General features: G+C 44.2%; 1 protein-coding gene across 1 annotated transcript in view; it reads left to right on the forward strand.

The window, feature by feature from the left end:
* The first annotated feature begins 204 nt into the window (after positions 1–204).
* The window catches only part of EGFR (epidermal growth factor receptor), a 193,752-nt gene continuing 166,956 nt past the window's right edge, over positions 205–27,000 (forward strand). Inside the window, exon 1 of the mRNA XM_033194501.1 lies at positions 205–1,312. Within this exon, the coding sequence (XP_033050392.1) occupies positions 1,225–1,312 (88 nt within the window). The 5' untranslated portion in view covers positions 205–1,224. The remainder of the gene's footprint in view (positions 1,313–27,000) is intronic.

Genomic DNA, 27,000 nt, shown 5'->3' on the forward strand with positions numbered 1-27,000 from the left:
GGACATTCTTACTGCAGGAGAAGCAACAGTGGGGATGGGGTGGACTTGCCAAAGGAATGTAGCTCAAGTTCCTGCAGCCTAAAGAAGCTCAGTTTCTTTTGGCCAAACTTTCGTGAATTTCCCTGGCATTTTCTCCTGCGGGAGCTACCGGTGCAGTGGGACACTTAGCCTCTCTAAAAGCATCTCCACAGCTGTTTGTGTCAAGCCTTTATTCCAAGAGCTTCACTTTTGCGAAGTAACGTGCTTCACACATTGGCTTCAAAGTACCCACCGCCAGTTGCAGTAAACATTGAGGAGGCCTGTCTCTGCGCCCAGAGTTGGGTGCCCTCATTTCAGACGATTTCTAGGGTGCTTCACAGGATCTGAAGGACCCTCGGACTTTAGAGCACCACCTCGGACGCCTGGCACCCTTGCCGCGCGGGCACCGCGACCTCCTCAGCTGCCAGGCCAGCCTCTGATCCCCGCGAGGGTCCCTGGGTGCTGCCGGGGAGGTGGGGACCAGAATAAAGGAGCAGTTTCCCCGTCGGTGCCATTATCCGACGCTGGCTTTAGGGCTCGGCCAGTCTGTCTAAAGCTGGTACAAGTTTGTTCTGTAAAACAAAAGAAGGGAAAGGGGGAAGGGGACCCTGGCACAGATTTGGCTCGACCTCGACATAGGCTGGGCCTGCAAGTCTGCGGGGACCGAGTCCAGAGGGGCAGTGCTGGGAACGCCCCTCACGGAAATTAACTCCTCAGGGCACCCGCTCCCCTCCCGCGCACCACCCCCTTCCCGCCGGACACCGGGTCCCGCGGGGGCCACCGCTGTCCACCGCCTCCAGCGGCCGCTGGCCTTGGGTCCCCGCTGCTGGTTCTCCTCCCTCCTCCTCTCATTCTCCTCCTCCTCTGCTCCTCCCGATCCCTCCTCCGCCGCCTGGTCCCTCCTCCTCCCGCCCTGCCTCCCAGCGCCCCGGCCCGCGCCGAGCTAGACGTCCGGGCAGCCCCCTGCGCAGCGCGGCCGCAGCAGCCTCCGCCCCCGGCACGGTGTGCGCGCCCGCCGCGGCCAAGGCGGCCGGAGTCCCGAGCTAGCCCCGGCGGCCGCCGCCGCCCAGACCGGACGACAGGCCACCTCGTCGGCGTCCGCCCGAGTCCTCGCCTGGCCGCTAACGCCACAACCACCGCGCACGGCCGCCTGACTCCGTCCAGTATTGATCCGGAGAGCCGGAGCTAGCTCTTCGGGAAGCAGCTATGCGACCCTCCGGGACGGCCGGGGCCGCGCTCCTGGCGCTGCTGGCTGCGCTCTGCCCCGCGAGTCGGGCTCTGGAGGAAAAGAAAGGTAAGAGCGTGTCTCGCCGGCTCCCGCGCTGCCCCCAGATCGCGCCCCGGACCCCGCAGCCCGCCCAGCCGCGCACCGGCGCACCGGCTCGGCGCCCGCGCCCCCGCCCGTCCTTTCCTGTTTCCTTGAGATCAGCTGCGCCGCCGGCCGGGACCGCGGGAGGAACGGGACGTTTCGTTCTTGGGCCAGGAGAGTCTGGGGCGGGCGGAGGAGGAGACGCGTGGGGCACTGGGCTGCGGGCCGGCCGGGAAACGGCCGCCTGGACCTCCGGCGCCCCGAACCGCTCCCAACTTTCCTCCCTCACTTTCCCCGCCCCGCTGCGCGGGATCGGCGTCAGTGGGCGAAAGCCGAGTGCGGGTGGGTGCCTGGGGCCGGGGTCCCGCACGTGCGCCCCGCGCTGTCTTCCCAGGGCGCGGCGGGGTTGGGGCGCGCACCCGAGAGGCTGGCGCTGCCCACCCGCCGAGGCTGCGCTGTTTAGGGAAGCTGAGGAAGGACCCCGAAAATAAAGCCTCCCTTCGGACCCCGCGGGACAGGCGGCTTCCTGAGAGAACCTCCCCGCCTCCGCCCTCGGCGCAGGTCTCAAACTGAAGCCGGCGCGGGCCAGCCTGACCCCGGCCCCTCTCCAGGTCCCCGCGATCCTCGTTCCCGGGTGTGGAGTCGCAACCTCGACCTGGGAGCTGGGAGAACTCGTCCGCCACCACCTGCGGCTCCTGGGAAGGGGTGGTGCTGGCGGCGGTTAGTTTCCTCGTTGGCAAAAGGCAGGTGGGGTCCGACCCGCCCCTTGGGCGCAGACCCGGGCCGCTCGCCTCACCCGGCGCGCCCTGGTCTTGCCGGTCCAGGTATGCCCCCCACCTCCCGGGGACCCAAGCTCCCTCCTGGGCGCCCGCGCAGAAAGCCCCGGGCTCTCGTTCGGTGGCCGCCTCGCGGGGACGTCCGGGTCTGCCCCACCTGCAGCCCTTCGGTCGCGCCTAGGCTTCGCAGTGGAGAGGGACGCTGCTGTCCGGCCACTGCAGGGGGGATCACGGCCTCTAGTGTGGAAAAGCAGGAAGCAGAGTTCATCCTGGCCAGCACCGCGGTGTTTCAAAATGGGGCTCACAGCAAACTTTTCTCCTCAAAACCCGGAGAGTTTCTTTCTTGGATGTTTCTTTTTGCTGTCTGAAGAATTTGACATTGAGCCAACTAAAATATTAAACCTGACTTACACACACACACACACACACACACACACACACACCGGATTGATGTCCCTGGTTCAAGTGTGCCAAGTGTCCAGACAGAACATGAGCGAGTCTGGCTTCGTGACTACCGACCATAAACCCACTTGACACGGGAAACATGCCTCGGAAGGTTTAATTGCACAATTCCAACCTTGAGCTGCGCGGGTTCCAAGAGCCAGGCCCGTACTTGCTGTTGATGTCACTGGCATGGGGAGTTGGGGTTTGGTGCCCAGCGCAGTCGTTGGGGGAGGGGCAAGGCATAGAACAGTGGTTCCCAGACCTTGCTGCACGTTAGAATTACCTGGGATTAAAAAAAAAAATCAAAGCAAAAACCAGTGTCTGAATCCCGCCCCCAGACATTCTGATTTAATTGGAATGGGGCAAGACCTGGACATGGGATTTTTTTTAATGCTCTTCATGTGATCTGTTGGGGAGCCAGGTTTGGGGATCACCGGACGGAAGAAGGATTGTTAAAGTCTCCGGAGAGATTACTTGCCAATGCAAAGAGCTCTTTGAGGACATCTGGAATTTTAACAATCTTGCCAAATATAGGAAAGAGGGAAAAGGTGGGGTGTGGTTCCAATAATAAAAGATTCCTCTTTTCATTGAAGGAACTGGTGGAAAGGTTTCTTCTCTGCTGAGCTTGCAGGGCCCCTCCTGCCTGCCTGGGGGCTGACTGTGGGTCCTGTTAGTCAGGTGTCAGCCCTGTCTCTGCCGAAGAGACTCTACTCTTTATTTTAAATTAAACCCTCAGAGCACCTCCAAAGCATCACTTTTCTCCCTCCAGTGGGGTTCTCATTCTTTGATGTTACTTGCTTGAACACCACTATTAGTGATTGGAGATTTGTTCCTGAGAAAAATATAAATACCACTTAATTTGCCTGTTTGTCCCATATTCACTCAAAACAGAAAGCTCCTGAAGACAGAGAGACTAGGTGAACAGGCGCTATTCTGTTACAGTAACATAAAAGACTGAATTTTCAGGGGCAAATTATTAAAGTAGGAGATGAGCTCTTTTAACAGAAATTTGTTTGAGACCTGTGTCTATCAAATTCAGTCGATTTTATTCACTATGTTTAGTGAGGGTTTTGTTTGGTTCTGGGACATGCTAACTTCTGGACTTGCTGCTCTTAGAGGTAATGACTGCCAGACACCGTTTCATGTGTCCTAATCCCCACATTAAGCATAAGAGGTGTACACTCTCCTCCTTTGGGGAAACTGAGGTACAAAGAACTAAAGTGACTTTCCCACAGCTGGTAGGAGGCAGACGTGAAACTCACACCAGGGGCTTCCAACTCCAGATCCCTCTCTCAACTTCCAAACTCCACTGCCTTGTCCGAGTTCTGGTTTCAGGAGATCCAAATCAGGTGTGTGCGAATGTCTAACGATAGAGCTGGCAAGGGGAAAGGGCCCAGGGAGCCGGCTCATGAAGATGGGTCTGTCTGAAGCTTCAAAGCGGGCTGTCCAGCAGTCTGTGTTCCTTCAGAGTTCCTCAGCCCTCTGTTCGGTCACCTTCCATGGAAGCAGCTCCATCCCCAGGTCAGTGAGCATGGAGTGGAGACTGCTTGAGGGGCGCTAAGCAAAGCCCTACCTCTTACAGGATGAAGGTGCTCTCCAGAAGGGACCTTGGAAAATATTCCAAGGCGAGTCGGAATTCCCAAATGAGGGAGCTTTGTGGAAATAAGCCTGCCCAGCCCCACTTCTGGAGACGTTCCTATTCAGTAGGTCCGAGCTGTCTTAAAGAGAAACCAAAGTGGGGATATTAATGGTATCCAAAGTGAGATCTACCACCCTCCGTCTTCAAAGGAGGTCAAATCTAGAAAGCCCAAGCCTGGCCTGGCAACTGGGACCTTTCTTCTCACTCCAGCCCAGGGCAAAGGTGGACAAGTCACTTTGACCCTTCAGGCTTCTGAGCTGTTGTATCTGAATTCAGTGAATATTTACTGAGTGCATAGAATATGCTAGATATTCTGGGTTAAAGGGTGAAGCGGGGTGAGTTTTAAGGGTTTCTGCTCTTGCTTCCAGATTGCTTTCAAATCTGGAAAGGACACCAGTGGTCTGTGTGTTAGACCCACACTGCTGTAGCGCAGAATACAAGAAACTGGCTGAGAGCTCCAATAGGCTTTTAACGGTAATTTCTGGCTTCACGTATATAGTTTCATCACTCATAATTTTTCAAAAACTTCTGGTTTGAAGACACCGATTGCCAAAAGTCCGTTGTGCTGCATAATTACACTTGGTCCACGTGACAGCACTAACATGTTCTGAAATGTTTTTAGAAGTCGTCTCAGTAAAGATGAAGGATTCCTCCCTGTTTGAAAAGAAAATATTCTTTGTTTTTTCTTTGATCCAAGCTCCAAGACTAGCACCTAGCATCTGAAACTTTTTTGACGAGAGTGACAAACCAACTCTAATATTAAAGGCAACTGATGATTATGGGCACTGAAAGGAAGGTAACCCCAGGCTGGTGCCCTGGAATAGGGATGGGTCACAATGTTGAGGACATTTCGCCTATTGCAGAAACCACTTGCAACACAGTGTAGCCCTTGCCATGTGACTTGTGTGCATGTCTGTGGTCTGTGTGTGCGTGTTTTAATTTTGACTTCATATGTACTCTAGTTATGAGCTTATTTAACATTAGGTTTTACTAATAGAGGTATGTTTTGAGAAAATTTCAAAGTTTTAGAATATGGTTCACCCACATGTTGCTTCCCTATAAATACAATTTTTAAAACAAGATTCTGGGCTGGGCGCGGTGGTTCATGCCTATAATCCCAACACTTTGGGAGGCTGAGGCAGGCGAATCATGAGGTCAGGAGTTTGAGACCATGCTGGCTAACACGGAGAAACCCGGTGTCTACTAAAAATACAAAAAAAATTAGCTGGGCGTGGTGGTGGGTGCCTGTAATCCCAGCTACTCAGGAGGCTGAGGCAGGAGAATCACTTGAACCTGGAAGGCGGAGGTTGAGGTGAGCCAAGATCACGGCACTATACTCTAGCCCGCATGACAGTGTGACTCCGTCTCAAAAAAAAGAAAAAAAACACAGATTCTGTTCCTCAGATTCTTTCCATTTTTGTTTCCTTTTGTCACTTACAGACATTTGAAATTATGGTGATAAACATTTTTAGTCTCAGTTAATTATTACTGGTTTATTCTTGAACCACTAACCCATAGAGAATAGTGTAAATCTTAACTTGTTCCTGTAGGCCATCCCCATTAAACATCATAGTGTTTTCTCATTCATTCTTTTTCATTTTCCTCCTGCAGGGCTGAATTTTCTAAGAAAATTTCAGCAGTTGGCTCTTTGGACAACATCATTAGATTGTCCTCCATTGGGCCGGTAGGCACAAGCTGGCCAGTTTGAATTTGGCAATAATCCAGGCATTGGAACTTATTCAAATAACTAGTTTGCCTGTAATTTTCACTTTTTCAGAGTCATCTGGTAAAGCTTTCTTGCTACACATTTAGATAGATACACTCAATCCAGTTGTCTAGAAAGTTCCCTGAGCCAGTTGGGAGCAGGAGGGGTAGCTGGGGCCTGGATTATTGGGGACGTGTTTACTGAGCCCCTAGAAAGTAAGTGCTAGATTTAACATTTGAATCCCTGAAGGCCCTGAAGTTCAGTATCAGATGACTGGTCCTGTGGACTAAGCATCTGTGAATTGCATATGCTTAGAATAAATTTTACTCCCACCAGTTTCAGCAGCTTGCTTTAGCAAGCAGTATGAAAACACTAACATGGTGGAGTAGAATTTCTCTCTCTGATCGAAGTTTTATCTCATTCTGGTGGGTTTTCAGGGAAAGACCTGGAGTCCAAGTGTCCTTTCTGAATATATCTGGAACTTCTCATTAACAAAAGACTCAAGTTATAATTTAGGGGACAACGCACCCAATGAGAATGCCTTGCGGACAGCCCTAAGTACACCTGCAATTACACCATTACTAGCGGGGCAGCACACATGGCCCTGACTTGGTTTAAATAATTACATAAGTCAACCATGATTGTTTGCCCTTTGAGTAGAAGGGCAAGTATTGGTACCTGTTACAACTTAGGCTTTTTTTTTCTTTATGTTTGAGCCATGATGAGTGATTTACACTGTTCCATCCATATGTTGAGATGTAAAAATAAATTAGACTTGGTACTTGCCCTTAAGTGTCTGGAAGTCAACTGGAAGAAGAGAGAGCTAGAGATAATAAGTGTGAAACAATGTCACAGAATTAATGACAGAACTCTTCCCAGGACAAAGGATGACTTTTGAGTTCAGTCTTTGCCTTTAATTCTACATGGGGAGGAGAGCACGTTTAGCCACAAATGGAAGGGATTACTCATTTGAGCTATTTGGTTATATGGTTATTTCCCCGGAGAATAGGTTGTGGAGGGCATTGCACAAGCAGTGCCAATAGGAGCAAAGTTCTTGAGAGTGCCAGTAATTCAAATGGCAGGAAGAGAAGGAATAAATGGTAAGGCTACCTACAGTTCACAGAGAGCTCCATCCCGTGGCTTTGGATTTTGTCCTGTGTGAAAGAGAAGTGACTGTGAACTGACATGCTGTGTTTGTTGTTTTAGAAAGATGGCTGCAGCTGTGGTTTGGGGAATGGACTGCAGGGGTGGCATTGGAAACAGGGAGGTTTGTGACTATTGCCAGAGACAATGAAGCAAGAGCAAGGAAGATTCAGGACAGGGGACTCTGGGACTGATCAGGAGGCAGAACTGGTTGATAAGTATATGTAGCAGCATAAGAAAGACAGAAGCCCAGATTGACACCCAGGTTTCTCACTTGGAAGCCTGGATAGATCCTGAATGCAATCACAAAGGCTGGGAAGTCAGTGGGACTGCAGAGAAGGGAAGGGCAGGGAGGGGAAGGGCAGGAGAGTCCAATATGAATATTCAGCTTTTAGATGTGTTGAGCTTGAAGTGCTTAGATGGAGAAGTCCAAGAGGCAGTAGAATATGGTGGTCCAGAGCACAGGAGAGCAATGTGGCTTGAGTTGTCATTTGCTCACATATTTCCATGTCAGTTACTTGTCTTAGGTCACAGAACAACTCCTCCCCTCACAGTCTCCTGGCTCCACCTGTCTCATGCTCACCGTCAACATTGAAATTGAGACACACCAGGGGTTCTGGATACCAGCTTCTCTCTAGGTGAGGTTGCTATAGTCAGTAGCTGATTAGCTGCAGTTATCAGCCACTCGTAATATAATATATTGTGTATATAAGTGTACTGGGAGTCATGTTTGTATATTGCTACAAATCCTCAGAATGGGGATCTCTTGTTCCCTGCTTAAGACTGCATCACATTACTTGGTTTTGTACATTAGTGACTGAACCAAAAAAAGTAGGAGATTTTTTTTTCTTTTTTCTTAAAGCAGTAGCTTTTGAACCTTGATCATGCCTTGTAACCAGCTGAGGGGCTTTTGAAAAAGAGGGTGCCTTACTGTGCCCCAGATCAGGACAATCAGTATTTCTGGGGAATGGAACCTGGCACGCACACATTTCTTAAAGCTCCCTTGACAATTCTGAGGACTGGATTAGGTGTTGTATGTAGCTTGTAACGGAAGAAATCTTGTCTTTGGTCTCAGACCCCCATTTCTTACTCATCTCATGAGCTCCTTTGAGATCCAGAAACAGTTGCATATTTCATTAGTAAATCAGTTCCAGAGTCACATTTTATTTCACAAGTTAGTCCATTAAAAGTTTCCTGCAGTGAGGAAGTAGCCAGAAAGAACACGCCGTCCCTCGTCCTTTTCATAACTATAGGGTCTGGCTCAACAGAGCAGGAGCATCGCCATCTTGGACAAGCCCATCATTCTAAAGTTCACCTTAATAAAAAACTGCCTAAATTCAAAGGGCATCCGCCTAATGGCTAAGGTCAGCATGACCATAAATCACAAATAACATCTCCAACCAGAAACATTCCAAACTCCTCCCTGACCAGAGACATGCTAGCCTCGACCAGAGACATGCTAGCCCCAAGATAACCCCCCTCCGGCTGGGAAGATGCCAGTCTGGAGATAACCCCCCTCTGGGCGGAAAGATGCCTTCCCCAAGATAAACTCCCCTCCTCCCAGTGATATTCCAACCCTGCCATAAAACTTCTCCCTCACACAGGCACATTCCAAGCTTCTGATAATCCCCCTCACCCTAAAACCAATATATACTCCTAGTCTGTAAGAGAGAGCGCTCCTGACCAAAATTGGCCAGGAGCGCCTCTCAGGTTTTAACTAAAGAAAACCTGTCTTTAACTACCAAAAAAAAAGAAAAAAAAGTTTTCTGCAGTGGCTGTCAGCAGGTCCAGCATGGCAGCAGCACCTGAGAACCTGTTGGAGATGCACACTCTCGAACCCCATCCTGGCCTCTGAGTAAGATACTGGAAGGGCAGGCCCCAGTCTGTGCACACAAGTCCTCAGGGAGGTTCTGACTGATGCATGCCAGAGTTTGAGAACTGCTGATAAACTCCAGGCACATCGCATGCTGGGATCTAGATACACCAAGGGAACAAAATAACTGCACTTGTCCTCCAAGGACCGACTTACCTTCTGGAAGGACTGAGAAAGAGAGAGACATACATGATCACTCCCTGTAATGCAATGTTTTATAACAGATGTGATTTGGGATTTCAATGGGAGCCCAGAAGGGGGACTGACTAATTCAGACTCTGTGACAAGGGGAGTTTCTCAGAAACAGAATGCTTAGCTGGGCCTCCAGGCACAGGGACAGGAATGAGGAAATACTTGTAGGCCCTGTGCTCCTTCAGCAAACCCTCAGTTTCTTGTAATTTTTATAAATGCAAACATCTTATTAAAGTAGATGCTAAGGCGTTAGAATTTCCTGCTTTATTTTTCTAAATGACCCTGGGAAACTTGGAATATCAAAGGTAAAGTGCAACACATTTTGCATTTAAAAATTAAAATGATCCTTTTTTAAAGTAGCAACCAGATGTGAAAAATTGGACTAGAGTCTAGAGTATAGTTGATAGCTTTTTCTCCCCAACAGCACGATTTTCCCTGAAATGTGTTACGAATAAGTAAAATGACTACTTCACATCCTTTAACTCTTCCTACAGAAATCAAAGAGGGAAATGAAACAAAAGTTTGCATAGTTCTAGACACGATAAATACCTGTGAAATCACACAACTCAGAAAATGTCCCTTAAATTAATTGAGCTATTGGTACTTGTGAATTAGAAGAGACATCTATTTTCTGATTCACTGTTGCAAGTTGTACAACATTACCTATTTATTTGCAGAGATCATTTGGAAACAAATAGGTAGATTTGTAACAAATAAAGAGTAGAGTACAGCTGCTGGTGTTACCTTGTGCATTCATGCCTTTATGTAAAAAAATACACACACACACACACACACACATATATATATGGAAGTAAAACCACTGCTTGCTTTGCAGTTGTTTTAAGAGGGTTCGTGAAGAATTTTATTTTATAAGCAGAAATATGATATCTAACGATTTTACCACTACGTACTTGCAGGCCGGCGCACAGCAGATGACGTCATGATTGTTTTAGCAGTCCTATCGTTTTACTTATGATGTCATTACAACCCTTTGCTAAAATTTCTTTCTTGTACCCCAGGTTTTGGATAAAACTGATGCATTGCACATAGTCTCTCTGATAAGACAAACTGGCATTTGTATGTGAAAAACTGCATGTAGTGTCTCTACTGATACTCAAATCATCCATTATTTTAGTGCCTGGAATAAAAACAAACCACTTAGTGAATTTGTGCAGGTCCTTAAGGACAGGCAAAGGTGTCCTGAGATTTTTGGATCATTGTATACCAAATTTTAGAAAGTGTTTCAAAAACATTTTTTTAATTTCAAAAACCTGGTTTTGTTTATTTACCAGCAAACATTGAATACCCAAAAACTTTTGGGAGATTTTATTACAATGATTTCTCTTCACTTACAAAATTACCTTCTAGTTCATTTTCACACACTGTAAGCCATTGTAAATGCTTCAAATTGTGCTGAACAAGATAAACTAGACAAACTATTTTAAGTTTGCTCTAGTGCTAACTTGCAAGATCTAATGGCTCCAACTAGATTTTTAAACTAAATTATGTCTTAATATATTATTAGAAAGTTAAACAATTATCTGTTTATAGGTAACAAAAACCCCAGAACCCCAATGTCAGATGTCATCCATTTTTGATTAAGTCCAAATATATGACAGATAAACAAAAGGTGATTGGCTGGGCACGGTGGCTCATGCCTATAGTCTCAGCACTTTCAGAGGCTGAGGCAGGCAGATAACGAGGTCAGGAGTTCAAGACTTGCCTGACAAACATGGTGAAACTCCGCCTCTACTAAAAATACAAAAAAAAAAAAAAAAACTTAGCTGGGTGCCTGTAGTCCCAGCTACTCGGAAGGCTGAGGCTGAGGCTGAGGCAGGAGAATCGCTTGAAGCTGGAAGGTGGAGGTTGCAGTGAGCTGAGATCACTCCACTGCACTCCAGCCTAGGTGACAGAACAGAGCAAGACTCAGTCAAAAAAAAAAAAAAAAAAAGATGGTCATTGAAGAATTACCGTGTCACCTGTTGTTTTCTAACGTACTAATTTTGAGGAGCTTTTAAATAGAGTGCACTATAGAACTTTTTATTGGCTTCAATCTGCTACAATGTTAGTAGAGAATCAGAAACCTTATCCTTATAGATACTTAATGTTTTTTTAAGAATTTCTGATGACATTTATGAGTGAGAATACTGTATTGCTCTGTTTTCTTTCTTTACTTCTCTTTCTTCTTCCTTCCTTGCTTTCTTCTTCCCTTCCTTCTTTCTCTTTCTCTCTCCTTCTTTTTTGCAAGCTGTAATGAATTAGCCTTCACAGAAAAAGAAAAATTTTGATAAATAACTGGAAATGAAACTTAGCAAAGGACTGCTGATGAAAAACTTTGTCAAATGACTGTAAAAATATACTATATAATTTTTGAAAGTTAGAAACTACCAAACACTCAGTATTCATGGTTATACAAGTATGCATACACATGTATTGTCCCTGAAAAGTGGTGTTGCTAAGGGAATTTTTCTCAGTACATGACTTAACATATTTTTTTTTCTGTAATTTGTTGTTAGTTATAATGGAGAGAGAAAACAGGTTAGAGTCTCCCCTCTCAGTTTCACCTTCCATAGAATAGTTAAACTAGACAATCCTCAGACTCCTTCCAGCTGAAAACATCTGTGAAATTAAAAACAAATCTAAATGTATGCAAGATATATATTTAAACATGCTGATAATAAGGGTGCTGTCCCTATAATTTAGATGCTAAAACATTGATGTCATAATAATAACAACACCTCGCATTTGTACAGCCAGCACCTCATAGTTTACACAATGCCTTAACATCCTTCTGTCTGAGCCTCCTACAACCCCACAGGATTGGGATAGCTTTCCACACTGGGAGGTGAGGGACCCAGGCTCAGAGCAATTCTGCAGTTGTCCATAATCACCAGGCTGGTGAGCACTGGGCGCCGGGTGCTCTCCTGCTACACAGCACTGTCTCTCAACATGCAGGTCAAAGTTCCTTATTCCTCCTTCAAGACATCACTGGGTTTTTTAGCTATTGATGCCCCTATCACTTTCAGTTTATTTGTGAATCAAAGGCTAAATAAAGTATTCCTCAAAATTTGTTATACTTCTATTACTAGTGCTTAATGCCCCTCACAATTTCTGTATGTTTCTGTGTATTTCTGCTCTGTTTTGGCTCCTTTCCCAGTTTTCTTTTTTGTTATGAAGTAGTTTTTAGACTCAAGTCTCTTCTGTGTGTGTTATAACTGCCCATTCCATAAGATACAGGGCAGTGAATTTGTGAGCCTTGAAAATATTTACTTTAGAAATGAGAAGTACGACTTTTCAACGTTGTGTCATCAACTTCTGTAAATTTTCCAGACCTATAAATACTTGCAGGGAAAACAAAATGAGGGGAGAAGGCAACTTGACTTAGCAGTTGGATCAGTTAGCAATGCCTATGGCAAACTGTAGTAATTCCCTTACATAGATCTGTAAGACTCATTTCTATGATTTAAATGAAGGCATACACTTAACCTCATTAGGGTGTGAAACAGCTTTTACAAAAAGAGACAAACTTAAGTAACAGTGTGGCCCTCCAAGAGTGTTCATTTTCCATATCATACCATTATAATAAGCCATTCTGGCTGGAATTTACTTGCAAGCATTGGCTTTTAAGAAGAGATGGTTACACACATCAAATTATTCACTTGGAGGCACTTTCTGGGTTGAAGGAATGGAAGGGAGAGTGTGGCAGTGAGTAGATCTATCAGTGATGGTGATGTGCCTCTCCCAGAAGAAATTTTAAAATGCAGTGTTCGTTTTCCTCCACAAGAAAGGAAGAAACTGTTTTGTTATTGTTTATTCTTAACATAGTGGAAACTTTTCCATACTCTGGCAGAAATTTCCAAAAAGCAATTTTCTATTTCATGATTATAAAGTGGCAAAGGAAAAAGTCCTGCATTCCAGCTGAGCAATGGATCTCCAGTTGTTATCTAGGTACTGTAGGTTTAGAAAGTACTGCCAGGAGAACACATCGATTTTTCAGGCCTGTGATGACGTGTCTCTTGTTGAATAAGTAAACCCTTCCAGTAAATAGACAGTGAGTATATTGATTTCAGGGTGGCTTTAGTCACTGAACCTCTAAGTCTTGCAAAGGTTACTTGGGCAAAAGCGTCATTATTTTACCTTCAGTCAACAAAAATCTACCTAGCCAAGGCAGAACAGAAAGTCCAGCAACATGAAGGACAACATGAAGAATCAGGTGAGTTGCCTACTTTTTCACTTCACTTTCCACCTTTAGAGATTCTTGTTTAGATGCAGAGTAGTGACTTTGCCTGGTGTCGGGGAGAGACAGTTGAATGAGAAAAGTCCCAGAAGGGCAGAAGACTTGGGTGATTATCTGAGTCCATCGTTCCTTATCGCTGGACAGAGTTCTTAAAGTCTTGGCTAGGAATGCTAGGCTTTTAGATTTGTTGGGCAATGGCTACTAAATGTTCAAAATGTTGTTCAGTTGCAAAAACAAGACATTCAAACTATAGCCAGGGAGATAAGTAGTCATGAACTCAAGGCCTAAACTCTGCTGATGGAGCCAATGAGAATTGGGTGCTAAAGCAAGGAGACTTGCCAATATTGTATTCTTTGGGGTTTTGTGTTTTTATTCCCATTTTGGAGAAGGAAAATATTAGCATTCCTCTGACTTGATACGGGGCAGACATTGGGCACTCTTTTTCCTCCCACAATTGTCTTCTTTCACTAGGTGACAAGGGAAGCGGTAGCATGAGGTGGTGGTCACAGGTGAGAGGGGCTGTTGTGAGCACAGGCATGTTGAGTGCACATTGGTCACCTAGTAGAAGTTTTACAGGCTTGGTGACTTCTGAACACTGTTTTCGAGGTTGATTTTTAGTTGAGAGAACCTCTAGGTACCATGTAATGTGATAACAGTAGTACTGATCTCACAATTGCCCTATGTCCCATTCACAAGATGTTCTGCCAAGCCGTCCTTATAGGCAGACAGAGGATGATTAAATCATTCATCCCATCTCTGTCTGAGGAAGCAGCTTAGCACAGCATGATGGAGTCTAAATGGGCCTTAAGGGAAAAAATGATGTCTGAAGATGCATTTTATTTCAAAAAGAGTTTGCTCCTGTGAAGTTTCACTCTCTATGTAGATTGGCACCAGCGCACACTTTTCCTGGGCCTCTGCATGTGTGGCAAGTAGCGGCCTGGCAAGATTCAGGTCAGTGCCAGCGTCCTGGGGAACTGAATGAGGACGCAGATGACCAGGATGTGTTCACAGTTTGACGCATCTGACTCCCAGATCAGTGACCGCTAACTCTGCTGGCTGGTTAAGCTGATGATTCCATCTTTACCTGGTTCTCTGACTGCCTCATGCTTTCTGTTATTATTATTATTTTGTAGCAGATATTTCTGCTCATTGTCAATCATATATGCATCCTGGATGGTATAGAGTTGATTCTCCTAACGAATCAGTGTCCCTTTGTATTTTTTTCTGGTCATAAGATAGAATATATATGTCATTTATTAAAAATGGAGAAAATGTTCAGGAGTTTCTTGACTCAGAGAGGGAAAAGGGATACTCAGGGCACTTTTTCAGCCAGGAACCTGGCACGCACACATTTCTTAAAGCTCCCTTGACAATTCTGAGGACTGGATTAGGTGTTGTATGTAGCCTGTAATGGAAGAAATCTTGTCTTTGGTCTCAGACCCCCATTTCTTACTCATCTCATGAGCTCCTTTGAGATCCAGAAACAGTTACATATTTCATTAGGGTTAAGGGGACTCACCATGCTGGAAGTCAAAATAAGCCACCAGTGCCAAGTGTTCAAAGCCCTTAGAATCATAATACTCTTAAAACAAAGTCTTCAATGCTTGAAAACTTCCACTGGTTCTCAGTGTGTCCCAAATTGTCATGTCTATGAATGATTTTCTCAATCTGAAAATTTTTATGACAGGCTAAACAATGCTGTAGGTCAGTGATTCTAGGACTAATCATTAACATTCAATAGATGACTTTTTTGTTCTAGAAAAAGCAGCAACTTTCTATTTACTCTCTATTTTGATGGTAAATTCTCTGTAAGTAGAAAAAGCAAAATGTGGACATGGGACTAACATATGAATACACAAAGCAAATGTACCAAAAAAATCTTAAGACCTGCCTTGTGGTGTTTTGTTTTTGTTTTTGTTTTAATTAAAGTGACTTGTTAGCCTCTCACTCCCTGTGGAGCACAGGGAGGTGACATGACTTGCGCAGGGCAGACTCTGCCACATGCCCTAGCCTTGAACTCAGGCCCCACTGGGGGCTGCAGGGGAAACCGGCCATGCTGAGCAATGCCTGTGCGTATCGGTTTCCTCATCTGCAGAATGAGGGTAGGCTTGGTGCTTATCTCTTAGGGTTGCAGAGGGGATTCAGTGACAGGGTGGTGTAGAGGCTGGAGCGCGCCCCATGCGTGCACAACAGCCCTCCCACTAGGGGAGGCAGACCTGGACTCTCACCAGTGAGCCTGTGTTCTCCATGGCTACGTGACTGTTCCCCAGACGTCCTTCCCATGGTCTGGACCCTAGGAAGTCACCAAGAGCCAGACAGGAGAAAGGCTCCACTTGGCTCACCTCTTTGGTGATCATCCCTTGCCTCCATGGCTGGACTCTCAGATGACATCCCAGCAACCCTCACTTTCCTTCCCTGGTGGGTCTCACTTTCCCTCAAGATTGTTGCTTTTTTGTTTCCTACATAGTCCTGGGCCAGTTTTGATAACCCTCTTCATTTCATTTCAGAAACCCTGATGCTTTCTTCCTGTGCTCTTTTTGCCTTAGGACTTTTACTATGACGACTGTGAATGGCCCATTTCTTGTTTTTTTCTCTTGCTCTGCTTTTTCCCCCATCATCACTAAAGCAAACATGGCAGTGATGGCCATGCACACTTTCCAAGGGTCCAGCTGTATATCCTCATGGTTCCCCAGGTGCCTGGACCATCTCACGAGGAAGGGGGCAAACACACCCTACCTGGCCTTTTCGGCAATGTTTCAGCTTCCTCAAGTGAGAAAAGAATGGATTTGTATTCCCCCTCTCCGTTATTGTTTTTGCTTTGTTTGTTTGTTTTGTTTTGTTTTGTTTTGAGACAGAGTTTCACTTTGTTCTCCAGGCTGTAGTGTAGTGGTGCGACCTCGGCTCACTGCAACTTTCACCTCCCGGGTTCAAGTGATTCTCCTGTCTCAGCCCCCTGAGTAGCTGGGACTACAGGTGCCCACTACCACGCCCAACTAAGTTTTGTATGGTTTGTAGAGACGGGGTTTCACCATGTTGGCCGGGTGCCCGTTATTATTTGATCTGGAATTAATTGAGCTACTGCAGGAATTGCTTGATTCACTGATGACTGGTGTTGAGCCAGTCCACACCCACACCCAAGGACTGTGGCTGTCATCTGGGGTCCATCCTCAGAAATTCCTGTCTCTTCACCTAGTATATAATAAGGCCTGCACGTGTTATATGGAACTGTAAAGAAATGCGTCGACCATCTGTCCTTTCTCTTTATCTGATTATTTATCATTGCTCTCTAATTTGCAAATTAATAGACTGATCATAAGTTAATGCATGCTGGAGACTTGCTGTTTCCTACTAGCAGCATATAAAAGTTATTTTTAAAGTTGTTTTAAATCTGTGAGTAAAAATAAATCGCTTTGCTGCAAGAAACACCAAAAATGGAAAAGCTAACGGTTCAAAGTTGGTAATTTATCTTATGGACATTGCTAGTGGCATAGTTGCCTTAAACAGTGAGAGGATTTATTAAATATTTAATTTGCAAATGGGATAAAGGGTGGTCTAACCTTTGTCCTGTGTTCACCTTCCATGAGATCCTAAAGGTTGTAGAGCACAGTAGTGACATGTGACACACTTGAGAGTGCCTGTTCTGTTTGGAAACCTGGAAGCTATGAAGGGAAGTGGCCTTTGAGCTTAACATATACGCCTTGGGAGGCAAAACTTTTTATTATCTTTAAATATTCACTTTAGGATAAGCATGTTTTAGGTGCTAGGAACAGGGAAAAATGTGTGGTTAGGAAGGAAGAAAGAAGAAAGTTAACTGTTTTACATTCCCTAGGTAATGTTTTTAAGCATTGTTATTCATTTTCAAAACATTTTATTTATTTGAACTTAATATTTTGATCTTATTTTTTCAATTTCTTTTAACAGACAGGATGAGTTTTTTACAGTCATATTACTTAGAAATTATACTAAAAATGGCCTAGTGTGGTGGCTCACACCTGTAATCCCAGCACTTTGGGAGGCTGAGGTGGGTGGATCACTTGAGGTCGGGAGTGCAAGACCAGCCTGGCCAACACGGCAAAATCCTGTCTCCACCAAAAAAAAAAAACAACAACAACAACAAAACTAGCCACACAAGGTGGCAGGTGCCTGTAACCCCATCTACTAGGGAGAGTGAGACACGAGAATCACTGGAACCCAGGAAGCAGAGGTTGCAGTGAGCAGAGATTGCACCACTGCACTCCAGCCTGGGCGACAGAGCAAGACTCTGTCAAAAGAATAAAGAAATCATACTAAAAACAAAACAGAATGCTGACCACCTTATAGAAATATAAATAGTGGTTTGCTGTGATAGCAAATTTTCTTGTTAACTTTTTATTTTTAAAGAATTGCACATTCACAGGAAGTTGCAAAAAATCTACTGGGAGGTCCTATGTACCCTTCCCCCAAACTCTTCCAGTAGTAACGTCTTAGTAGCAAAGTTTCGTGTATTTATTTTGATATCATTATCTAAGTTTGACATCATAATATTAACCTAAGCCAAAAGCCCACTATTTTAATTACGTAGTGATGCAGTGTTGTAGAACTCATAGCCTTTCACAATATTATTTGGAAGTTAATTTTCTTAAGGGAAATGTTTTTGGTCTTTAAGGTTTGGAGGCCATGGAGGCATGAGGAGAAATGGGAGGAGGGAGAGAGAGCTAAGATAGATAAACCGACAGAGATGGGGAGATCCATGGATTCGTTGAACAAACCAGATACTTCCTTATAGTTTTTGGATTAACTTACATGAGCTAAGTGTATATTCTGTTCAGATCACAAATGGTCAAGTTTGTGTGTGTGTATGTACCACTCTACCCATCCTGTATTTATTGTCCTGTATTTGGTCTGTTCTGCCTTCTTTATTTTCAGGATAGGTGTCCTAAATGAGGGTCTTTGGAAAGTTGGTGATGCCATATTCCCCATTTCAGGTGCTCTGTGTTCAAATGTATTCATTTCTTAAAAAATTCAGGGAGTGTACCCTTTTGTACACTTTCCTATGTGTATATGATACCATTATAAAAATCTTAACAATATATATGGTTCCCCTGAACTCCCAACCATTCGGTAGAGAAGATAGAAAACCTACAGAGGAGGCTAAGATTTTATTAGAAAATTCAGCTTCTCGACGGAGGTATTGGACTTTAAAGTCAAGGCAAAGCATCTATTCTTTCTTTTGATATAACTAGTAGCTAAAAGATCTCTTAAATTCAAAGTGGCCCTCCTCTTACTGTTACTGCAATTTACTCTTAATTACAAATTATATAAAAAATAGGGTTTGAAATACTGTAGCAACAAAGTAACATACCCCTGCTCCATTACACAGATAAAACCTCTAAGGAATGCCTCCTCTCTTAACAGGCATTAACCAACTGCAGAAACTGCAGAAGGACAGGGCTATTTGGGAATAACCACAGCTCCCTTCCTTGTCTGTTCCCTCCCATCCTCAGGCTTCTGTGGAGCCATATTCAGAGCAACGTAGGGAGAGGGAAGAGAAAATAAACCCCTTGGTGAAGGAAAGTTCCCAATTCACTGAGCAAACATGGGTACTCTTGTTTGTGGAAGCTCCCGGGGCCTCCCAGCTCACCCAGCATTCTGAGCCCTGATCCTTACACCATTTGTATTATGCAACCATAAGTGATGTTTGCGGTACCAGCAGGGACAGTTTATTTTAATAGATTGGTATAACTTGGCAGAATCTTATCTGCATGTTTCATCTTGGATTTTTAGCTCAGTTCAACTCGACAGGCATGCGTCAAATGTCTACTGCAGACTGCGCACCGAAAAGCTGCTGGGTACAGGGTTACATGGATAGAAAACATAGCCTCTGCCCCCTTAGGAGCCTGTTATCCAGATCCCCATTCTTTCCATCCCATTCCCGCAAGCAAGAATTTACCTAATGTGGTTTGAGAGAATTTAAGAGCTGAAAAGGTGGTCCGGAGAAACCAGAATGGGTTCACTAAAATGTGTCTATATAATTAAGTGTGATGTAGCTTTGCAGCACACTTCACAGCTTCCTCAGAGCCTTCCACACATGGTGTCTCATTTGAATACTTCTGTGAGGATAGCCTCATTCCCCTCAGTGAGCTCTTCATGGAGTGATGCAGTAAACAGCAAGCCCCACATTTCTATGCTCACGGAGGACCAAATTCGCCTTGAAAATCTGTATGATCTCTTTGCATTTCTAAGTTGACATCAAAAATCGGTTATTATAAAAGCCTAAGCCTGAAGAGATGTAATTTCAATTATTTGGAAAGCTGACCTTCATTGTCAAAGCAATTAGTCAACTCAGATTTACTTTCTCCCAGATAATAGATTTTGACTTCCTTGTTTCTGATTAAAAAACTTAATACCTTCCTCAGGAGATCTCAGTTCTGAATGCTGATTCTAACTAAGATGGATATTTTGTTACATACTGGGAAGAGGGGTACTGAGGCATGCCGCGATTCCATGCCAGCATTTCCAGTTAATCGGGTACCTCTGCACTCCCAGTGTTCCAGCGCCCAGTTAGTTGCTGTGTACTCCAGGCTGTCCCTATACTAGAATTCTAAAACGCTTAACGATTGCAGATAGGGGGCAGGATTTCCAAAATCTTGATTCTGAAAAGCCACAGAAGGGAGATAGAGAAGGGGAGGGTGGAGCCACGGTACATTCAGGTGGGCCAGTTTTCGGAAATAGTACAAATTGGAGGCGAAAACCTGGAAGTTGATCTGTCGTTCCCATACTTCGTGCCAAGTCCTTGTGGACTCACAGAGACACACTCGCCCCAGTTTGAAGGCTGCTAACTTGATTCCAAGGACACCAGCGAGGTGGTAGTGTGCAAAAGATGTGTGAGGAAACTTTGGAGGAGTCTCACCCTGCCTGGAGCACGTGGCCCCTACAACAGTGCAGCCTCCCAAAGAGAGAAGATGTGGACTGTTGAGGAGCCAGGTTCGGTGACTGCTGCTGGATGGAGCTTGTCCCACCAGAGTCTCGCTTGTTTCATTGAGCATCTGCTACGTGCTTGTGGGATGAAAACATGCGTGTGGGCCCTGCCCTCAGGTTAATAGGTAGGGGTGGAACAGTTATGAAACTGCTCTAAAGTCATTTTCTCAAACTGGGAGTGACAAATATATCCACTGGGCAAAGACTGAGAATTTTATAAGATTTTTAATTTTTATTTATTCACATTGAGGAGAATCTAAATTAATTTGAACTTATGTATAGATTTCACCATTTGATAGCAATAAATCAGTCCTGTGTGTGTGTGTGTGTGTGTGTGTGTGTATGATAAACCTCACCTTACAATATTATTATTTTAAATAGTTACTTGCATCTTAAGGAAATTAGGACAAAAGAAAAGCTGCTGTTTTATATGTATTCACATATTTACCGGGTGCTTGTTCAGCACTGCCTGTTGTCCCTTGCCTGAAAATGGTTGCCTCCAATATTTTGCTCAGTTTTCTGGTTGTTTACAGTGGCAGAGGAGGGTAGATCTGGTACCAGTTGGTAATGGCCAGAGGTAGAAGTCTGTGGTTGAAATTTGTATAGCATGGAACCTTAGTTCCACAGTTAATGCTATTCACACTGGAACCCATGGAAACGATTTTTCTGTGAAAAGCGCCCACGCATTATGAAATTTGAGATCCATCACTATAAATGAATGTAGACCCTGGATACAGTGGGAGCTCAGAAGAGCAAATCAGTTGGTCGCCTTGCTCGACATATTTTACTAAGGGCATCAGTAAGGCTTTCTATGACCTGCTCCTTCAATGCTTGGTTGACATTTGGGGAGCAAAGATAAACTAAGGATTCTAAGCTCTGTCCTGTGATGCTGTAAAGGGAGCCTCGAACCTCCAGGTGGAGGAGCACAGAGATGACTAGGACGGTGGAAGCCTGCAGGAGATCTGAACACCTGAGGACATTCAGTGGGAAGAGCAGGACCTTTAACGTCCATATCTGCTGCTCAAGGCTGGCAGAGAGAAGAGGGTTTATGATAAGAAAAGGTGGTAAAAGGCACAGGAGGCACAAAGCATTTCAGGTCCCAAATCCCAAGAGGAATGTGCTTGGGTGAGGGAGAGCTCCTCCATGGCTGGAGACGTTCAGAGATCAGGCAGTCACTTGTGGGTTTGTGATTAGAGTGAGGTTCATTTATAAAGGGAGTGAGAAGAGAAGGTCTGTGGATACTTGAGTATATCAGTAAATAAGAAATAAATAGGCCAGGCGCAGTGGCTCACGCCTGTAATCTCAGCACTTTGGGAGGCCGAGGCGGGCAGATCACGAGGTCAGAAGATCGAGACCATCCTGGCTAACAAGGTGAAACCCCGTCTCTACTAAAAATACAAAAATTAGCCTGTCGTGGTGGCAGGCGCCTGTAGTCCCAGCTGTTCAGGAGGCTGAGGCAGGAGAATGGCGTGAACCCGGGAGGTGGAGCTTGCAGTGAGCCAAGATCGTGCCACTGCACTCCAGCCTGGGCAACAGAGCGAGACTCCATCTCAAAAAAAAAAAGAAAGAAAGAAATTGTGTACATCCCATTTCTTTCCACATTTTCCTGGGCTGTCACAGTGGCTTCAAAGAAAGCAGTCCGTGAACTGAACTGTGATCCCAGACAGGCAAGCACACCAGGAATCTCTTCTCAGCTGTTGAAAATGAGGGAGCACTGGGGAGAGAAATGGGGTCCTCTTTGAGTTTCCTCTCTGCTGATACCTTTCTCTTTATTAAAACAGCTAATTAAACACTAAAGCAGTATAGCTCTCTTATTATACACTGGTAGTTATAGTTCTCTCACTGTTCTCTTCACTGACTGTTCTCTTACTATACACTGATGGTGAAACAGAAATTCAGAATTCCCTGCATGTGTCCCGGTTTGAAAGCCACTGTGCTTTGCTGTGGATTAGGATCAGATAGTTGAGTCTTGTTCCAACAAGGAAAGTTGCTTATTGGAAAGTTTTGCTGCAGGGAGCCCTGAGTCTTCTGCATCAGGCTTGAAAGTGGGCTCTGTGGATGTCAGAAGGAGGATTCCCCACCCACAGCCTCAAGAAAAATATGAAAAGTGGATTATGCCTCTGTAGCTATATTGCTTATAAACTTTCTGCGGAATTACTGTATTCATATACTACATTTTTTCAAAGCAATATTAATCCTGAGACCTGCAGCTAAAGTCAAGTAGAATTTAGGGATAATTAATAGGAGAAAGGTGGGGTTGGAAGATCTGCATGATTATAGTCCTCTGATATAACTGGAAAATTCTTTCCATTAGCAAGAAGCTTTGGTTAATATAAACTGGGCAGATTAGACCTATACAATTTATTTTACTCATTGCTGTATTTTTATTTCATAGCTGGTTGAAAATATTACAAAGTAATATTTTAAAGTGCTTATCTAAATTCTTCACTCTGCGTTTTATCATTGGGTTACGAAACGACTGGAGAAAAACTTTTCTTGCTTTTATTTCTCAGTGTCTACTTGTAAACATGTTTTTTGAACTACTGTTTTTGTGACAACATGCCTTTTTCCCAGAAAATCTCAGGTTAACATTAAATAGGCACTGGATGTTTATCTGATCTTGTTTATAGAAGCACAAGAAAATTTTAACCTTGTATATACTTTACTCAATTAACTAGGTAAGAGGTCATTGAGACATTTAGAATTCCACTCTACATTTCAATAATTATCAGGTGAAATCTACTGCATCTACATCAGAAGATGTTTGTAATTCATTTAAGAATAAAATTAGCTATGCAAGAAATTGTACGTGGAGTCCTATGTGGAAATCTCTTCACTCAGTGACAGAAACCCTGACAACTTGTTGATCTTTCCCCAAGTTAAAAATATCACTCTGGATCACAGCAGTAGAGGTCTCTGTAAATTTAATCTGTGTGTCTTCTGTAAACAAGTGCTTTAGCAGTACAGAGGTGGTGTCAGAGTCAGTGATGATGGATAGAAGTTCTACATAAAATCCAGGCTCACTGTCTCATGCCTCTAATCCCAGCACTTTGAGAGTCCGAGGTGGGTGGATCGCCTGAGGTCAGGAGTTCAAGACCAGCCTAGCCAACGTGGCAAAACCTCATCTCTACTAAAAACACAAAAATTAGCTGGATGGTGGCACATGCCTGTAATCCCAGCTACTCAGGAGGCCGAGGCAGGAGAACCTCTTGAACCCGGGAGGCGGAGGTTACAGTGGGCCGAGATCACACCATTGCATTCCAGCCTAGGCAACAGAGCGACACTCCATCTCAAAAAAAAAGATATTCTACAAAAAACGTGGAGTGAGCCCAAGGCACCATTCATCCAGCCCATACGCATCGTACCATGTACAGAGTGGACACCAGATAAATACACTGACTGCATGCCACAAACATATGTAGGCACCATTGCATTCAAATAGACATGTGCAGTCCTAACACATCTTTATTTGCTAACAAGCATCAATGTATTTAAAAACAAACAAGAAAAGACATTTTTAAACTAGTGGATGATTAGATTATAATGATCTTAATTCATAAATTTTCTCATTGGCTTTTTTTATACTTGAATTGTAATACCTAGAAAAACAGTTATGTCCAAAGGAGTGAATAGGCCTTATCTGAAAACAGGTGGGTGTGACAAGTATTTCCTTACTTATTTTACTTTTCAGATAATTCATCTTTAAAGTACATTAGTTTAAAGGTACTTTTAAGGAAATAGTAGTTGGATTAAGAGTTGAATCATTGTTAAGGAAAAGTATACCTTAATTTCATGTAATCACAATTAAACCTCTTCATATAGAAGGATCTAAGAGTTTTCTGCAGCATTCACCAGCACCAAGAAGCTCAGAGACATATATTTCTTTCTCTGTATATATATTTTAACTTCAAGTTAGTATAAATTGACGGGCAGGTCAGCATAATATATGATCTTCTGAATCTCCTTAGTAATTAAAAGAAATGATTATTTTTGCATGAAATATGATAAAGTGATTTTAAGTGCCTGATAAAAAGTTTTAACCATGACAACCATTAAAGATTACATCAAAGAAAAATAAGTTTGACTCTCATTTACCCTGGAACCTTCTATTAACTGGTAACCTCAAGAAACACCATGAAAAGTGAGTTCGCTCCACACGTGTCTTGGAAAAGTCAAATAACTGATGGTTATCCAGTAATGACAAGAGGTAGAAGTCACATCCTTGCTGTCTGATCGAAGCTTCTCAGAGCTGGCACAAGGCTGGGAAGACCATAGGTGCTAAATGAGGAACTACTTAAGGAAATAAAATGGAATTTCAAGGACAAGAAAAGCCATGCCCCATTTGGTTCTGTGACCCATATCCTATGTATCCTGTGCTTTTTTACACTTGGTACATGGTTGCAAGATTGCTCCTGTTTTCTACTTACAGTTCCATGCGGCATGGATGTGGTAAAAAGTCTTCTCTGCAAAGGGGGTTAATGCAGGTCACTCTACATATGTGCACAAGGTCATTATAAAGCTTGAAAATATGGACTCACCAACCAGGTGATTTTTTAAATTATCCAACCGGAAGACATAATGTATAGGGGAATCAAAAGAAATCTCTGAATAAAATAATAACAGGTCACACTTTGCTGTCTCATGTGAGGCTGGAGATGCCTATTGTCTTGACTTTGCATGTACAAGTTTAACAGATGATTCTTTCTCAGTTTACCTCTGGAAATGGAAATTAGCATTGCAAGTGACTTCATGAGGAGGTAGAAGCTATCTGTAAATTTCCTTTTGCTGTGTTTATGATAGACTCTCACATCTAGATGTGTCATGTATTATGAGAAATTGGCATCTCTTGAAGATATAAAGCACAGCCCTCTATGAGTATATATATTCCACCTCTTTCCAATCAGATGGTACCTATCCTTCAAACTGCGATTTAATGACTGTCTGCTACATTCAAAGCACTGCTCTCAATGTTAGTACTTGATGAGTACTAACGTTCAAGGTGATGTGGCCGTAGACTCAGTGTTAGTACCTGAAATATGGCCTACGAGCTGAGTTGTGAATCAAGTTAATAGATTTTGGGAATGTGAAGGTCTAAGCCAGTAGCTCTTAACTGAGACAATCCTGTCCTCATCTCACCCGGGAGACATTTGGCAATGTTTGGAGAACCTTTTGGTTCTCCAAAAGGTTGTCACACTGGGGCTTCTAGTGAGTAGAGGTCAGGGATGGTGGTAAACAATTTTTTTTTTTTTTTTTTTTGAGACAGAGTCTCACTCTGTCACCCAGGCTGGAGTGCAATGGTGTGATCTCAACTCACTGCAACCTCTGCCTCCTAGGTTCAAGCAATTCTCATGCCTCAGCCTCCCAAGTAGTAGCTGGGATTACAGGTGTACACCACTACACTAGGCTAATTTTTGTATTGTTAGTAGAGACGGGTTTTTTTTTTTTTTGTATTTTTGTATTTTTAGTAGAGACCAACCTGGCCATGTTGGCCAGGTTGGTCTCGAACTCCTGGCCTCAAGAGATCCGCCCCCTTCCTGGCCTCCCAATATGCTGAGATTACGGGTGTGAGCCACTGTGCCCAGACTAACATTCTTTAATGCATAGGACAGCCCCTACCACAAAGAGGAATCCCCAGCCCAGAATGCTAATAGTTCTAAGGTTGAGAAACCCAAGGTTAAGCCAAATCAACTTATCTATCTTATTTAATGTTGCATAAGAATGCAGTCCTGTTCTTCATTCCTCTTGCTTTGCAGTTATTGATCCTTTGCCTGGACTTTCTAAGTGCCCAGAAGTGCAACAACCAGCATGCAGGTTGGCATTCCTGACCAGCTGCACTTGGCCCAGCATTCCAACCTCACCTGCCCCAACTTGTTCAGCCTGAAAACCTACCAAGTGAAAGCAAGAGCCACGTGAAGATGCCTTAGTTATATGCACCTACCCATACACTTGCTCAGAAAGGAATCAGTGGGGCCCTGGCCTTAGAAACTGGCTCCTTCACTGCTGTAGAAACAACATAAATTTAACATAAAACACAAGCTTTTCTTTTTTCTTCTTACTTTTTCCTGTCTTGGCAATGCAAGGACGCCATTAGGTAACGAAATCCTTCACCACAGTAATCCTGCAGAGCCAGAAGAGAAACCAGCTTGTTCTAGCCCAGCTTTGTCATGGAGAGAAGGCAGCTGCTCCATTCTGAACTATTCTTTCTTTTGGTAGCAGCCTGCCCAAGGGTGAAAGTGTGTTTAATTCTTTGAATTACACAAGTGAACAGTAAATGTATGCCTGTTTCTACTTTATGGGACTTTGAAATAATGTTGTTTGTGCCAAAGTTTTAGATTACTACACCTAACGACCTAGAAAAAGAAATGGAAAGAAAGCCTTCTGCTAGGCAGAGGTAACTGTGGGCCTAGAGCTGGGCACCTGACTCAGCAGCTGCCCAGATCCCCAGAGGACTGAGAAGGGAAGTCACCATGCATTTGTGGTGCTTCAAGCGAGTTACCAAAGTCCTGGAACAGAGCAGCATACCTGTGAGGTGCCCCCTTGGCATTTGGGCAGGGCAGGTGACCAAGGGTCTTGTTGGAATTGAAGTCTAACTTGAAAAGCAAATCTGGTTGTGAGAGTCCAGTAACACTTGTTTCCCACCTAACCCCCCTCTACCCATAACTCGTGTGTGGCCTGAAACACAATAATTTCTTGAACTTCAGTCACTT

The sequence above is a fragment of the Trachypithecus francoisi genome, unplaced genomic scaffold (assembly GCF_009764315.1).
Source record: "Trachypithecus francoisi isolate TF-2019V2 unplaced genomic scaffold, Tfra_2.0 Lachesis_group4, whole genome shotgun sequence".
NCBI lineage: Eukaryota > Metazoa > Chordata > Mammalia > Primates > Cercopithecidae > Trachypithecus > Trachypithecus francoisi.